This window comes from Centrocercus urophasianus, unplaced genomic scaffold, assembly GCF_019232065.1.
Source record: "Centrocercus urophasianus isolate 14NV4802_14NV808 unplaced genomic scaffold, USGS_Curo_1.0 seq_13, whole genome shotgun sequence".
NCBI lineage: Eukaryota > Metazoa > Chordata > Aves > Galliformes > Phasianidae > Centrocercus > Centrocercus urophasianus.
The window spans coordinates 769457-786809 of record NW_024884475.1 but is presented as its reverse complement, the minus strand read 5'-3'; the positions used below and the strand labels follow the sequence as shown (position 1 = coordinate 786809).

At 49.3% G+C, this 17353-nt stretch overlaps 1 protein-coding gene across 5 annotated transcripts in view; it reads left to right on the top strand.

Annotated features, from left to right (window-relative positions):
* The window catches only part of SFXN5 (sideroflexin 5), a 79102-nt gene extending 61755 nt beyond the window's left edge, over positions 1-17347 (top strand). For 4 of the 5 annotated variants that reach the window (XM_042811910.1, XM_042811913.1, XM_042811912.1 and 1 more), the window contains one exon: positions 13532-17347. In XM_042811910.1, coding sequence (XP_042667844.1) covers positions 13532-13609 — 78 coding nt within the window. In that variant the 3' untranslated portion in view covers positions 13610-17347. The remainder of the gene's footprint in view (positions 1-13531) is intronic. The other variant, XR_006167658.1, reaches the window with a different exon arrangement.
* The last annotated feature ends 6 nt before the right edge of the window (positions 17348-17353 follow it).

Sequence of the window (17353 nt, the reverse complement as noted above, 5' to 3'; positions counted from 1 at the left end):
AAAGCAGATGAAATGTTATCTGCAGTGTAAACATGACTCAGTGCTGATTAGTAGATCAAACAGAATGACGTGCTCCCTGCCCACACGTCATGTCAGTGAACAGAAACCACTACAGCTGGTGGTGCAGCTCCTCACCTGCTGGGGTCTTGTCCTTGCTCAGCTGGAGCTGCATGCACGCAGCTGGACCTCAGATCTTTTCACTCCACGAAATCAGGTTTTCCAAAGCAGCCTTTGTCTGATCCGTCTTCCTGTTAGGTTTGCATCACTATAAATGTGTGTGAAGTGTGTAAGGGCATTCCTCCCATTCCTCACCTATGTATCCCCAGTGGTCAGCAACTCTGAGGTGCTCAAATGACCAGAGTCTGTGACATGGAATCACAGAATATTCCAAGTTGAAAAAGACCCCTAAGGATCATCGTGTCTGACTCGTGGCTCCACATGGGACCACCTGATCACTTCTCTAAAACAGTCCTTCCAGAACCATTGGGTGTTTGAGCATTCACCTCTCTGGGTGTGTATGGACATCAGTACGTATGTCTTCATGTGTGTATTTGCTTTTCTTTATAACTGCAGCAGGTGAAGCAGCTGTGAGTACAGCACAACCAAGATGATGCTGTTGTGATGAGCTCTGCTCAGCGAGTAAATTATTAATGACAAGATGCAATAGGTGTTTTCTGTTCCAAAAATATGATTGTGGTCTGAGCAGCAAGCCTTTCAGGAATTGTGAATGAGCCAAATTCTGCCCTTGATCACTCACACACAGTCCATTTTCTTTAGTCAGAGGGCAAACACAGAAGCTGATGTGTTATCAAGTCCTTGTTTTAGCATGGGAGCTTGACTGGCTACATTGGATCCTCTCTATTCAGAGCATGTTTCAAACTTGGGGTGAGTTTGCAAGCAGAATTAAGTATCCTTGTGATAGATCTAATGTATGTCCCATATGAATGCAGGATTATTATCAAGTGTCAACTAAGTGCCCCTTCCCTGCTTGCCAAATACCTGCCAACCTCAGAGCACCGTGGTCATGGTCTGCTTGCATGACCTGGCATTGAATGAGTCGTCTTCCCAGCTTTGATTCTGATTTACAGCAAAGTACCTCAGCCGTGGCTCCTGTTTTAAAGGAGCATAAGAGAAATCAAGATTTATCTCTGATTGCATACAGGAGCATCAGTATCACCTAAATGAAAATTCTGAAGCTGAACAGCCTTCACATGCTGGGAAAAGGAATGCATCCAGACCTTCTCATGGGCCTAGCTAATACCTCCAGTCATCCTTGATTTCGTACAGATGGAATCCCCTTTGCTGGCATGCCAGAATTAGAGCTTTTTTTCTAGGTCTTACGGTGCTGAAGATCACCTTGTAAAAATAAAACTTCAGTGTGAGCCACGAAGGCATGGGTCCTTGAGACGGAGCACGCTTAAGAAACTCAGAAACATGCTTTTATCCCAGCATGGTGTTAACTCCAGCACCTAAACGCATCAATATGCATTAAATAACTCACTGCTGTTAAGTTTGGGAGAATCATCTAGTTAATGCATTTAGCCCACAACCTTGAACTGCCTCCCATGCCCCCCGGGGAATCTCTCTTCTAGCCGCCTATCCTACAGCATCCCCACTGACAACTCCTACTCAGCTATGCACTGCCAATAGAAACAGCTGTGACAGTTCCAAACTGAAAATGGGACTTGTGCAAATGAAATTCAGTGTAGCAGCAAAAGAAATAACCATGGGGTTGCTCCGTTGATTTTCCTCCCTTTGGTCCCTGCTCATCCAGATCATTCATTTTTCGGCATCCAAGAGGAGCTTCCGAGGGGCTGCAAAGGTTGCCTTGCCCCATGCCACGTGTCATGGTGATAAAAGAAGGATAAAGCCAGGTGAGAGGTGGAGCTCAGACAAGAGCAGATGGAAGAGAAGCCCTTCCACTGGCCATCACACACGTGCCATCACCACAGATTGAGTTAAAAGGGTCTTGGTAGCCAGTTGGGGCAAAACGAGCCATCTTCTGGAATGAGGCTGATTGCAGCTGAAAGCCTTTTCTTAAAAATAATCTTCCTTTTGGATCTCCAGGACAAGGGGAATAAACAGCCTAAAATCCAAGGCTGAGCTATTGTTTTCCAATCTGTTTTAGCCTTCATCTTGTTGGCAGGCTGCTTTAGAAAAGCAAAAGGTTAATGAGCCAATGTGCAGTGGGATTATTGCAGTAAAGATGACAGTGAACCAGTAATTACTAATTAGATGCAGTTTAACAGGAGGAACAAGTGAAATCTCCTCTTCACCAACTGTCAATAATTAGCAGATTTGGTGAGGTTGAAATGTGTCCACAGTTAAAAGGCTGATTTTTTAATGAAATGGCACTTGACAAAAGAGCTGTATGGAGGTCACAGCCATAGCCCTCGAGACGCTTCCCTATACCATACTTAGGAGGGAAATCAGATGCAAGACAGCAGGGGGTCCCCATGAAACCATTTCTCCCTTGGGATTGCATTGCATGGGGGGAGGGGAGCAAGAGGGATTCTCTGCAGTAATTTTGTCCAACTTGGATGAGAAGCAAAGGAAAGGATTTGCCAGCTGCCATGGGGAAAATTGTTTGAGAAGTGAGAAGTTCTGTGGTATTTCTTTGCTTTTGGGTTTGAGGAATGGTTTTTGGAGAGCCTGGTAAAGTCAGTGTGTTGGTCAAAGTCTACCCTTGGGATGGAGGTTGACCTTGGAAGGAAGTCTGCTTAGTAAGGAAGAAATGGCACAAGGTTCTGAAGGACTGGCAGGAGGCTGGAAGCTCAGCTGTATGTGGCTGCCAAGGACTGAAGAAGATTCAAGCCATACCCTGAGGTTTTGGCTTCCTACTGACACACAGATGATGCTCCTTCATTGACTTAAGAGGTTCTTTTGAGGTTTCTTCCCTATGTACTGTTTCTGTTAGGGCAAAGTAACTAGTGACATAGACAACAGTTTCTGTCTTTTCCATGTGAACTAAAAACTAGAGATGATTCTTGTGAGCCCATTAATGCCCATTACTTAAGCAGAACCCCCCAGGGTTTACATGGCACTACGTGGTTTAATGCTGATGGGGCTGGAGACTAACTTAAACACATTTAGAAATGTGTTGAGCCTTGTTCTGGCCCACAGATGAAGGGTGATGCTTAATAGGGTATGCACCAAGTGTTCTTCGATGAGGATGGCCTCGTATCTGTCAGGTAGGAGGGCAAATGAGTGATGCCTTTCACACAAAGGGCAACTGGAAGGGGAAATTGTTGGCAGAGGAGGTGATGCTTGGGGAGCAGCAGGACGACACTGCCATGACTGCACACGAAGGCTGGAAATGGTTGCACAGAACTCAAATGTAGGTTGCTAGGTTGTCTTTTAAAATAAGTAACAGCCCACGGAAGTCGTAAGCTAACTAGATCTCTACCTGTAAATCCAGCACAAGCTGTGTTACTGGCCCAGCCTTATTGATAGAATCATTAAGGTTGGAAAAGACCTCTGAGGTCATCAAGTCCAACCACCTACCCATCATCACCACCATGCCCACTGTTAGCCCTTGTGGATATACCTGTTGTCCCCAGAGCCTCGGCGTTGATTCTGGCTCCTGTTGGTCTATGCCAATGCAGCTCATAGGGATAGACCATTTAGAAGTATTCAGGGAGTTGTTAGTTTTGTTCTGGAATCTCTCTAGTTTAATTTGTCACTCGCAGGGCTTATCTGAACTGATATTTGGCACTTCAGGACCATAACCTTCGTTTTGAATTGCAGAAGAGCCATGTGTTCCTTCAGCACGACAGGACCAAGCCTCAGCTGAGCAGTGGAATGCAGAGATCTCTTTAGCCTTTGCTTGATCATTTGAAACCAGTGACCACAAAGCAAGGACATCTGTCTTGTACTTCTGCCAGAGCTGTCAGCATGGGCACGGACCTGAAGTCTGGGGGCTGAAGTGTTCATCATTAACTCCTTTTGCAAGAAGTTATACCTTCTCCCAAACCAAACCACAGCCCTGGCCGTGACTCTCTGTGGGAGCAGTGCCCCGTACCCAATTCTGCCTTGATTTCAGCCCTTCTCTCAGTAATGGCACGGGGATACAGGACTTCAGTCCCATGGCACCACCAGGTCCATGCCAAGAAGGTGACTGTGTGATGTCTGCAACCTCCTGAGCAGGAGGAGTTGCTCTGAGCTTCAACCTGAGGGGTGAGCAAGAAACGTGAACCTGACCCTGAGCTAAACTGCCAATTCTGGGGGAAGGTTTCAATCTCATCCAAACGTTACTTTAAGGAATAGAACATTTGAGTTCTTTTCCTGTAGCAAGGGGCATTGCCACCCCAATCCCTGCCTGTGCTGGTACTGCTGGTGGCTGAGCAGGGCATGGAGGGTTTGATCTGAGCAGAAGCTTTGGGATGAACACAGACACGCTCTGCTTGCAGGAAGGATCTGGTCTCTGGGGTCATCGCATAGCAGCGGTGAGGTTTACAACTGTTTGCACCTTGCAGTGTAATTACGAGGCTCAGTGACATCCCTCGGCTGGGGAAGGTCACGAGTGAGCAGTGCTCTGATTGATTTGGAGCCTCTGCCTTTGTTCTCACCTTCCCTGTCCGAGGGGCTTTGATTTGTGACAGCTTTTTGAAGTCAGCTCGTGAGAGCGGCCCTTTGTTTCACCACCAAAATTCACGGGAGCCAGCCCTAAAACCAGACCCTGCACCAGCAGAGCTGGTAGTGGGAAGCAGTGCTTCAAGCCAAGGTGTTTTTTGTGGTCATTGGAGTGGGTGTGGGAGAATGGACTCCTTTGTGCTGCCCAGGGGCTGCAGCAGCGGTGTCGGATGGGATCTGGTTTCATGTTTATATCTCTGTCCCTGGGATACAGGTTCAAGTATGTAAACTATCTATCCTGCAAGCACAGGCTCCTGCAGGTGTGTGGGTGCTGGTGGGCATAAAAAAACATTCCTGACACCATCTCTTTTGAGGAGTCTTCACCTCCTGATGGCTATAAGCCATTAGGAGTCAAAAGAAAGAGCTGACATCCGACAACTCCGGATAAACAGCTAAACATTAACCCTTGAAGTAGCTCAAAAAAACATACTTAAAAGGCACTTTGTGGAAAGAAACCATTTTTTTTTTCCAGGCCTGTTAATTACTGTCTTTCTTCAGGACACCTTTCAGCAGCACCTCTTGTAAACAGAGCAGCAGCTCCAAAGCGCTGCCCCTGGGATTGCTACCCTTGTTATAGGGCAGCACAAAGACGTGGTCCCACTCTCTGCTCCAGGCAATCCCCCAAGCTCCTGCTTGGCCTGAAAGCCTTTCCTTGCCTTCCACAAGCCCACTCTGAAAAATTTGGGCTCTTTTATTGATCACCAACAGCTGGTCTTCTTTTGGGGCAGCTGGCTCCATCCATGGCACTTCCCTGGCTTACCCCTGCCTCCAGTTATTGCATGAATCCTTTTCTGCGTGCTCAAAGACATCCTTTTTAGCTCATCTGAAACAACCTTGCCTCCGACTGCTCCAAGTGAGCCATCAAGGATACGAGCAGAGGAAGGCGACCAGTTGTCCAGACTTGCCTGCTTGGTTGTTACTGCAGAGAATGGGTTATTAATCACATTTCCCTAGCACGAGTGTATATAATTATCTGTAATTGCTTTTTAAATCATTTGAATCGAGCAGCCTGTTTCTGATGAGGCTGTTGGTCCTTCAAGGGAAGGAAGTGCAATGAAGGTTTGGGCTCCTGAGGAGCTTGCTTTGCTTCTTTAAAGCAGTAAGAATACCCCTAAATCCTGAACAGCTATTGAGCTCCTCCTTAATAGCTGGAGAATTGCAGGGTTCAGCATTCTCACCAAGCAGCAACAAATGCTCTCTTCCTCAACACAACTGCTTGAGGGGCTCTGGCTAGGATGAGCCTAATTGCTCACTTCCATCAAGAGGGAAATTTCAGAACGCCCACAGAGCCCTCACCTCTGCAGTGGGGAGTTCTCAGGGTTGTGTTTTAGGTAATGGCTTTTTTTTTTTTTGGTCTTGTTATTTAAAACCTGTATTTGTTTGCTTGCTTGTTTTAGAACTTGGGGCTTCTTCTCTTTGAGAGGAAAAGGCTCTGGGGAGACCTCATTGTGGCCTTCCAACATTGAACGGAGCGCATAAACAGGAGGGGGAACGGCTGTTTACAAGGGTGGATGGTGACAGGACAAGGGGGGATGGTTTTAAACTGAGACAGGGGAGGTTTAGGTTGGATATGAGGAGGAAGTTTTTCACCCAGAGGGTGGTGAGGCACTGGCACAGGTTGCCCAAGGAGGCTGTGGATGCCCCATCCCTGCAGGCATTCAAGGCCAGGCTGGATGTGGCTCTGGGCAGCCTGGTCTGGTCCCTGCACATAGCAGGGGGTTGGAACTGGATGAGCACTGTGGTCCTTTTCAACCCAGGCCATTCTATGGTGATCCTATGATGGTGCTGTAGGCAATCCTCTCCTTCCCTGGACAACTGGACCCCTCAATTTTCAGTGTCTTGGAGCTGGTGTTGAGGGGACTGATCTTTCAGCAGTTGTAGGAGTCTGGACGGTTTGAGCACACTGTGCAGAGCCCAGTGCTAACCAAGCCCAAGGCTGAACTGCTGGGAATGTGTTCCTTTCATCCCAGCATCCTGCTCATCACCAATGTCCTCCTGTGTGACACCAGGAGGGTTCCTTGGCATCGTGAGATGCTTTGTGCCTTGGTGACCAGGTTGAGGGCAGGAGCTGAGGGTTGAAACACTGTCGAATAGCTGTGTTACAGGCAGGGACATGCCCAGCACCCGGAGCTGCATTGCAGCCCTAGGTGCCTGCTGCCCTGTGTTATCATCCCACCTGCTGACACCGCTGCCATCAGTCATTCCTACAGTGCCGGAAATTGATGTGCTGCTGGGCAGTGGGAGCTGGTGGCATTGAGACTGCTCTGCTCCAGCCTGGATGGGCAGGAGCCTAAAATGCTGCGCTTCCCTTTTTTCCCCTCCCGATTGCTTACTTCTGATGTAAAAAGCAACACATACAATTTTTCTCCTGGAGGAGCTGTGATGCGCTCATTTGCAGCTCCGCGCATTGGCAGCTGCGTGCTCATAGAGCTGGAGGCAAAACCCCCCTTAATGAAGGTGCTGTCCCATAACTGGCCCATAAATCCTGCAGACTCTCCTGTTGTGCTTCAGGGCAGGGTCAGTTGTTCCCGTTTAAGGTGAGGACGGTAACATCTTAAGCTGTAGCTGTCTCAGTTGCACATCTCTATCCGAACATCTCTTGAGTATGAGGATATTCGTGCTCTTTGCAGGGCAGAAGCCCCATGGCACCCAGGGTGCTGCTGACACTTGGCGTTTTGTGCTTTGCTAAAAGCACTGACGTTTCCAGGGGACGGTGCAGAGGTGTCAGCAGATGTGATAGGGTGTGAATAGCTTGTGGCACGAGCGCTGCCACTGACGTACTTTGTCTCTAACAGATGTTGTAGAGCTGTGTGTGGCCACACTCAAACCCATCTGGGTCTGAAAAGAGCCTCTGTTTTTCTTTTTGGCCCGTAGAGAGCACGAGATGGATGCTGGTGGTCACAGCATCCGTGACAAAAAGCAGAAACCTTCTGAAACCAATGGCCCCACAAGCCAGCACAGCCAAGTATTCTGCTTCCCTCCTTCTTGTTTCAAGCAGGGTGGAGAAAATGGGGATACAGTCAATGTCAGGCAATGGCTCCAAAATGCACCTTTGGTGTAAACATTCCAGCATCAGTTGGAGCAAGCTGCTGGACTAGGAGCTGCTGTCAGTGAAAATAAGATCTGAAGTATCTGAAAGAATAATATTTGGGCAAGAAAGTGGTTTTTTGACCCTGAGGAAGTGTGATAAACCAGAGTAATGAGGTTCTACTGCGTGCAGAGCTGCGTTAGGTGGGCATTTGCTGGTGGTGGAAGGGGTTGGTGTGACCCACCGTGGAAGAGCTCAGTGGTTTCACACTGTGGTTGCACCAAGCTATGAGCAGAGGTGTATTGTGGCCTTGGTTCTCTCTGGTGGCAGCAACAGGATCCAAGGGACTGGATGTTAGGAAAAGGTCCTGCAACTGTTAGGCGTGGAAGAGGCTCCACAGGGCTGTAGGCATGGCCCTGAGCTGCTGGAGCTCAGAGAGCATTGGGACACCGCTGTCAGAGGTTGGGTTTGGGACCTGGGACATGTTCTGGTGAGCATGGTGGTGACAAGTTGATGGTGGCACTTGATGGTCATAGTGATCTTTTCCAATTTAATGATTCTGTGGTTCTATGATTTTGTGTGATCCTATGTTGGACCACGAGTTGGACTTGATGGCAAAGGTTCCAGAGAGCTGTGGGTGCCCCATCCCTGGAAGTGCCCAAAGACAGGCTGGATGGCCCATGAGTGATCTGATCTGATGGGGAGGTATCCAACCCATGGCAGGAGGTTGGAACTGGATAAGCTTCACAGTCCCTTCCAACCCAGATATTCTGTAACTCTATAAGGAGAAGGTGGCAAAGGGCTCCTGGAAGGGCCCTGAGGACCCTCGCAGACGCCAAGCCATGACCAAGCCTCAGTGTGGCGACGCAGCGACCAGCCCCGTCGTGCCTTCCCCCTCCTCCAGATGCAGCATCCGCCAGGCTGCCTGGCCCTCCCCCTACCAAAACTGGCTGCTTTCTTCCTTCTTCTTCCCCCCCCCCCCTCCTCTTTTTGGCTGAGCGATGAGCTGTATGCCAAATCCATCTGCTCCTGTCTCCCCTAGCTGCCTTCCATATCGTCGCAGGATCCCTGGCAGCGAGCCTAGACCTATCTCTCTCCCTGCACTCGGAGGAGCACATTCCTTTCTACACCTTTTCCCGAGCTGGGATAGAAATGAGTATCAACCCCAAACAAAAAGCATCTGCTTTCTGCCTGCTTCTGCCTCACCGGACGCGCATGTACGTTACACCCGTGTCAGCAGCAAATGCAAAACACACACAGCCCTGCTCACAGCCCCGGGCTGGCGGAACCGCCGGAGCCTTGCGCCCGCTCCCTCCCATCTCCGCAGCACCAGCTGTGACCACCGCACCATTTGTTCCTCCAGCCCACGCCAGCACTCGGAGCCAGTTCTTTATCACCCCAATTAGCCTTGTCTGTGCTGATGAGAAGAGGGAGGCTCCCACTGCAAGGCAGGGATGGGGGGAAGAGAGCTCGTGCCTGGTGGGAATCACCTCTCGCGGTGCACTCCTATGGCTTTGCTCCCCCAGCGGGGGTAGATTTCACCAGGTCAGCCTGTGTTACCTGGGGGATGCTGGGCTATAAACTGTTGATTAAATCAGATCACCATTTTTTGTTTCGTTCTTGCTTTCTTGCTTTGGGAAACGAAGGGCATCCTCAGGTGTTGGGATGCTCTGCAGTGCCTCTTTTCTGGTTGTGTTTGGAGATCCGTTTTGACCATGTCTCCAGCGAGGATGTCCTTGCCTCTATAGCAAAGCTTTCAGTATGCTCTTGGGAAATGCAGCAATTGCCCTTTCCTCATGAGGAGAAGCTGAAGGAGCTGGGATTGTTGAGTCTGGAGAAGAGGAGGCTCAGGGGAGACCTTACTGCTCCCTACAGTGACCTGCAAGGAAGTTGTAGCAGGGGGAGAGTTGACCTCTTTTCCCAGTTAACTAGTGATACGATGAGAGGTAATGGCTTGAAGTTGTACCAGGGGACATTCAGGTTGGATATTAGGAAATTTTTTTCTCTGGAAGAGTGGTCAGGCACTGGCACAGACTGCATAGGGAGGTGGTGAAGTCACCATCCCTGGAAGTATTCCAGAACTATGGAGATGTGGCACTGAGGGATGTGGTGGTCAGTGGGCATGGTGGAGTGGGGCTGGCCTTGGGGATTCTTAGAGCTCTTTTCCAACCTTAATGATACTGTGATTCTAACATTATATCATCCCCTATGCTGGTATGCCAGGATAACAAGTGGTCAGTGCTGCACTGATGGCTGCATCAGCCTCAAAACCTTTTTTTTTCCCCCACAAACCAGCCCCTTCTCATCATTCTCCAGCAATGATCTTCCTACACCACGTTTCCCCATATACTGGTTGTGAGCTTGGATCCCTCTTGCTCTTCTGGTGTCATTGTTGAAGACCCACTTCTTTTAGGGATCTTGGTGCAGGTCCTTTGCATCCTTTGACCCAGCACAAGTAGATCTTCCTCACTGAGAGGAGTGGGTGGACACAGTTCCCATGTAGGTGCTCAGTTTGGAAGGACAGGATTGCCCCGTGTAGGATGAGACAGATCCTCTCATTCAGTGTAGAACCTGTTCCTTGGAGAACCATTCATGATTGCCATTCCCTGTTAGAGGAGTTGCCATCATGGTCGTGACCAAGAAAGATCCTGGTGAGGGTCTTCTTTGAAGCTCAGGCACAAGAAACATGGCATAAAGGCCTCTGTGCTCTCTCATGATGTCCAGAGGAAGGTTGACTGAGCGGGTCCAGGATGGATGCTGGGCAGCTACAACAGCAATCTGCACCAAAATATCAATTTCTAGCAGGAAACTGATGGATTGGAAGAATGAATTGTTCTGCATTTGATTTCACAGGATGAGAAATCAGTAATTCCCAGTGCTCTTATGAACAGATCTGCCAGTAGTGCTTTGTAACTCGTCCCTCCTGTGCTTGCCTCCTTGGTGGGGATGCACCCCTTGGAGCTCATGTAGCGTAGACTCTACAGCAGGAATTCCATGTCTTTGTATCTGCTTTAGTGAAGTCAAACAGAAATGGATCTGCAGTCTGCTCCACTTCAACCAGTCCCTCTCCAGTAAAGTTATTTCACATCTTCCTAAGCTTCAGAAAGGGGCTGAGGTGAGCTCTGTAACACTCATCTCCGAACCAGCCTTTCTTGCTGAGCTTCGTCTGATTTGTGCTTAAACTTTCCCACCTCAGAGCCACCAACCCTTCCCCAAACATCTGGTGGTGATACTTCACTCCTTCCCTCTTGGATGCTCTTTCTGCTGCCCAACTTGAGTCTTCCTCACTGCATTTTGAGTTGCGTCCCATTGCACTATGAATGGACCAATATGCTTTTTCTCCTTGCGTGTGCCTGCACCTTCAACTTCTCTCTTCTTGACTCAACACGTCCAGACCATCATCATTTCCCTGCAGAAATTGCTTCCAGACCTCTAATCTGGGGTCCAGTGGGACTTCCTTTGGAGAGCAAGTCCAACACTCGTGGACCCAGAGGACCCATCTTGTGATTCTGTGGCTCTCCATTAGCTTTCTGTATAGACATCCCAACCAGAGTTTGGGTTTTGCTGTTCCGAGCCATCTCATGCCCCTAAGCCCTGCCAACTGCCATCCACCTGGTCAGGGTTGGGCCACCCAACTGGTCAGGGTTGGTCTACCCAACCCCAAGTCATTGGTAAGCTCCTCTCACCACAATGTTTTCATACTGGTGGGTGAAAACACCCAACTTCAGTGCCTAGGAGCTTTTCCCCTCTGCGTTTGGAAGAAGGAACAGAAAACAATGGGAAGAAAAGCTGTGTCAGAGCCAGGCAGATCAGAGTTAATCCTCCCTCAAAATGGATCCTGTCAGTGCTGTTGGACGTGAGAATTGCCTCTCCTCTACCTTTGCTGGGTGCTCTCCCATCACAATGCTTCACTTTGTGTTTCGGCACAGAAAGAAATGGTGAAGTTGCTAATAATGGCACGAAAAGAAAATATGCTACATCTGTTATGGATAGCAGTACAAAATTAGCTGATCACACCTCTGACACCCAAGATGTCTTCACTTAAAATACTCGTTGGCTTACTTTACATAATTTGCTGATTATATTTAAAAGAAATACAATTTTGCAATTACTGTTCTTTCTGGTGTGCTATCTATGCATCATTTTCTTTTTATGTTTATATATTTCTCCTTCATTAGTGCAGTCTGAAGGGTGATTAGATCCCTTCAAACATTTTACAGAGGTTAAACGTTGATTAAGATTTAATTATTACTGTAAATAGCTTGGAATGACATATGGTGCAAAAACCTGACATATGTGCATTTGAATAAATGAAGTGCTATTTCCCATGATGCTTCAGTAGCTGTTTAACAGCTTTGCTGAAGGGTTATGTTGCACCTCATGTTAAGATTGCTTTGATGTTATATTTTGTTGGGTTTTTGCAGCTGAAAGCTAAGAACAGTTTTTCCAGTTTTTAAAAACATTGAATATTTTAAATACCTAAATTGTTTTGCACAAATTTTTGCTAATTTGTCTAACTAGGTTAAACATTTTCAAAAGCATTTCGGTTTTTAACGTGGGCTCCCTCGCATTGTGTCAGCAGCAGCACCCATTCCGACACCATGGGATGGATGGGATTCCCCAAAGTCGAACGGCGTGAGGCTCCCCGTCCCATTTGGGCATGGGGACACCCAGCTCCTCCTGGGGACGTGGTGAAGAGCTTCCTGGAAATCCAGCTGGGAAAGTGTAGCGAGGGGATGGGAATTTCCTGGAGGTGGGGGAAGGAGCAGGGACAGCACACTGTGTTTCCCTGTTGTGCATCAGAGCACTTCCTGGCGATGCTGAGTGTGAGGTCCGGGCTGCACAAACGGTAGTGATGGGAAGACAGATGCTAGAATCATGGCATCATTAAGGTTGGGGAAGACCTCTCAGGTCATCAAGCCCAACCCATCCCCACAATATCCCTCAGAACCATGGGCCTTGATAGGACAAGGGGGAATGGTTTTAAGCTGAGACAGGGGAGGTTTAGGTTGGATACGAGGAGGAAGTTTTTCACCCAGAGGGTGGTGAGGCACTGGAACAGGTTGCCCAAGGAGGCTGTGGATGCCCCAAACCTGCAGGCATTCAAGGCCAGGCTGGATGTGGCTCTGGGCAGCCTGGGCTGCTGGTTGGTGACCTGCACACAACAGGGGGTTGGAACTGGATGATCATTGTGCTCCTTTGCAACCCAGGGCATTCTGTGATTCTGTGATTCTATGATTGAACACCTCCAGGCTGTGGGAATTGATCTCACACTGGTGACATCAAACCACCCAGAGTTCAGCTGGGACTCTTCTTGCTGGAAAAGTGCCGAGAGCCCTGACTTTGGAAGATGAAAGGATTTGACCTGGAAAATGGTGGGTGGGATCTGTGTGGTGCTCCTGTACATTCTGTAATTCCTCAAAGGTTGCCGGGCAGAGAGTGGCATCATTTCTGTGCAATGTAAGTCCATTTGAACAAGGGTGGTTTGAGGCTCAGTCGGAGTAAAGCACGTTAGAGACTCTGCTAAAGAAGGAGAGGGACTCTTTAATAGAATGTATTGAGAGAGGACATGGGGAAATGGTTTCAAACTGAAAGAGGGGAAATTTAGACTGGGTATAAGGAATAAGTTGTTTACAGTAAAGGTGGTGAGGCACTGGCAGAGGTTGCCCAGAGAGGCGGTGGTGTCCCATCCCCTGAGACATCCAAGGTCAGGCTGGTTCTGAGCACCCGATGAAGCCGTGGGTGTCCCTGTTCATTGCAGGGAATGGGACCTGATGGCCTTGAAGGGTCCCTTCCAAACATTTCTGTGATCAGTGTATGGCTCTATCCATCTCCACACTGCTGACCCTGACTTTGCCTCTGCTTCCACAGATCGAGACGTCTCGCCTGGAGCCGGAGATCGCCATGGCCACCCCCAGTAAGACCGTCATCTACAACAAGGGGTTGTAAGTGGGAGCTGCAGACCCCTCCACCCAGAAGGTCTGGGCAGGGAGAGGGGGAAACGAGAGATGTCGACTGGGAGAGAACGCAGCAGCGAGACGACACAAATCCTAGAGCTCAGCGATAGTCCTGCTGCTCCCAGAGAGCGGGAGTGGGGTAACACTGCTGGAGAACTGACACCTCTCACACCACTCGACAGAACTAACATTAAAAGTCTTAACTTAGCATCAGCCAGAAACTACATTCAAACACACTTTAGACGACTAGCAGAGGAATGATCTCTAAACTTCTAGCACTGCATGGAGGGAAGTTTACGGGATGGTTATGTGGCTGTACCTAACGACACGGCAGTAGGCTTCACCCAGCAAATTTTGTTTTCGATGCAAATTAAATCACAGCACTGACACTGCACAAAAGTCATTCTGCACAGACCGACGGGTGCGTGGCTTTGAAGCTCTCGACAGGGTGTTTGATAAGTGTCTTGTATCGATTCCATGTCAGCACTGCCCCAGCTGCCACCCAGCACATCAGCAAGGGGTTCAAAGTCCTGGAAAGCCAACGTGCCCTGCATGGGATGGGATCTTTGTGCAAAACAGGTGGGGTTTATCCTCTCTGTGTATAAGGCAGTCTGAGCTACCTGGGTAGGGTTCCATGAGGGATTAAGTGAAGCTGCTCCACTTTGAGTCCACATGTCCTTTGTTTGGATGCAGTGACGGGGCACTGCTGGGTACAGGAGCCACATCCCACCTAGGTGTGTGGTCCCTTGACCCCACAAACCTCCTCCTGCTTGAGTTTGTGGCCGTAATTTGGCTTTCTGGTATCTTTTACCCAAAAGTATAAAGAGCAGAGTTGGAATGTGGCCACTGAGATCATGACGGGGCTCGAGGCGTGGTGGTGATGAGCACGGCCAAATGCAATGGTTGCCATCGTGCCAATGCCAATTCATTGGGGCTGGGGGAGGGCGGGGGGAGCAGGGGAAACCAAATGTACACTGACAGAGAATGTATACTGAAGGATGCGTTGCAATGTATGGGAGTGGGAGCTGCACAGCAGATTCTGTCCCCATGCTGGTGTGGATCGAATAATTGCACGTTGAAAATGAGAGTTTTGTGGACATCCATACCAGCTTGGAGGGGAGGAGAGGCCAGCAGTGCTCTCCCCATCCTTTCTACTGATAAGGACACCTCCTGGTCCCTGGCGCCAGTGGGAATGCTGAGCTCATGGAGCAGTTCTGCATTTCCACCTGCATAAGGGACAGCTGGATTTGACCCAGCAGAGTCCTTCTAATGCACTAGATCAGATGAATGTACAGTCAGCACGTGCTTAATGCATGCTTCAATACGTGCTGGCTCTGGTGGTGTAACTGAGCCCAAAGCTGAGTGGACCAGAAGCCTCCAAGGTGGGTTTTGCTGCTGCCGCAGCCGTTCTGCTGCAATGCTGCAAAACTCATTGATCTCAGTCTTTTTCTTCTTCGGGGAGGGGAGTGACCGAGGCTTTGTAGTGGGATGGTTTGTGCAAGGATTTGGTCTTGCATCGTAATTACTGATCAAAGCTACTGAACTCCAGCTACCTGCAGGGTCTGCAGATGGAGCGAGTGATGTGCGGCGGGGGGTGAGCAGGCAGCATGCAATGCCAGCGGCGCTGCTTGGAGGAGAGCAGGCTGCAGGGTTCCTAATACCTGCTGCCCTATGAAATGGGAGAGAGAGATCCTGCTCCGTGGGCAAGGAGTGGCCTCAGGGATGTCAGAAGAGCAGCACTTGGGGATTACGGCTCGGGTCAAACCCAGCTGCACAGCCCAACAGGTGACAATCAGTCTAAATGAGCCCGGGTTTGTCATGTCCTCTACCAATCCCATCAAACTTGTCTTATTTCGTGTATCAGAAGATGGGATGGATAGCTTCTGCTGAGGAAGACTCTTCTGCCTCCTGACCCAGCCTTTCCCAAGCTCTTGGTTCTTCCAGCTCAGCCTGGCATTTGGAAAGCAAAGGGGCTCTTCTTGCACAGTTCCTAAACATCTCCAAAATCCTCCATGGCCGTTGCATTGCAGAGTACCTACCACGTGTGTCAGCAGTGCTTGTGGGGCGTGCTATTGGGCTGGAGAGAAGAGGGTTGGCTCTACATCTCCCACCACATTGTGCTGACTATCGGTGCATTGCATATATGTAATATTTTTTTATACTTTTATATGTATATATATATGGGCAGCGGAGTTGAAACCCAGCTTTGGAGTTGGGCTCCAACCCTACTGCCTGTCCCCTTGTTGTCCATTGGTCCGTCCCCTGCCCTGGGAGCAGCACAAGGCACGTGCAGGAGGAGGCTCCCCACATTCTGGTGGATGCCTGGTCCCCTTTGGGCAGCACAGCTTGGCCGTGTCCCCACCACGAGGTCCAGAGGTCTCCACCAAAGCTTCTGCAGCTCCCACAGCCATTGCAACATTGGGACCCTCGTGCAAAAGCAGCAGAACTGTTCTGCAGACACCAAGCTGACCTTTGGGGAAGCAGCAGCCTGCAAAGCCTATGGTTTCACCATGGCACATCCAAATCACTGCTGTCACTGTTGGGAAACGTCCTTGCCCTTCTTGTGCTTTGGCCAGGAGCTCAAGGTTGGCAACTGGGCTCCGATCACAAAGTTGACTCAGCGTGGAGCTTAACTCTTGGTACAGCCTGGGAAATGAAAAGCATGGCACTGGAAAAGCGATAGCACATTAGTACTGTTTATTAGGACGGCAAATTGTGCCAAAAAAGAGCTAATGATAACATTATACACATTCACTTAATAGCTAATTAATCTCTTCGACTCTCCTAATGTACAAAAGGAGCCTTGGGTTTGCGAGAACAACCCAACCATTTGCATTTATTATTTCCTATAATTGGGGAACTGGAAGAAATGGGAAGGCAAAAACCCACCTCACACATCGAGTTGTTCACCTCAGCAGATAATAATAATGAGATGATCATCTCCAGTAGTATTTAATTAGAAATGTCGCAGCTAATTGATTTCTGGGATATGTTAATGAAGAAATAATGAGGACCAGGTTGCAGCAAAAGGTGCCGGCGAGAAGTTTGAATCCCTCCTGGAAGAAGTGTCCTTGGGCTGCTCCCCATGGGCTGTCACCCCTGGCCCTGGCCCTGCAGTGTGGGCCCTGGGCTTGGGAAGCGAGCCCACGGCTCAGTGGTTGGTTCCTTCCTCCTACAGAACGAGTCTTAGGAAGTAATCAGGTCTGATCTTGCCACCCACATCCCTTTGGATTTCCCTTGCAGGATGGAGGCAGTGGGTGCCGACGTGTGGCACGACAGCCCCAATAGGTCCCTGCCCTGCTTCTACCTTGGGCAGCCTTGGTACAGTGGGCAACCCTCTCCACGGCAGGGGTTGGCACTGGATGATCGTTAAGATCCCCTCCAACCTAAACTGTCCTGTGGTTCTGTCATCTCTGAGGTCCCCTCCGACCCAACCATTCCGTGATTCTATGATTCTACGATACAAATATTCTACACCTTTGTCCCATGTGCTCACATCCATGTGCTCTCACATCCATGTGCTCTCACATCTGTGTGCTCTCACATCCATGTGCTCTCACATCCCATGTGCTCTCACATCCATGTGCTCTCACATCCATGTGCTCTCACATCTGTGTGCTCTCACATCATGTGCTCTCACATCATGTGCTCTCACCTCCATGTGCTCTCACATCCATGTGCTCTCACATCATGTGCTCTCACATCATGTGCTCTCACATCCGTGTGCTCTCACATC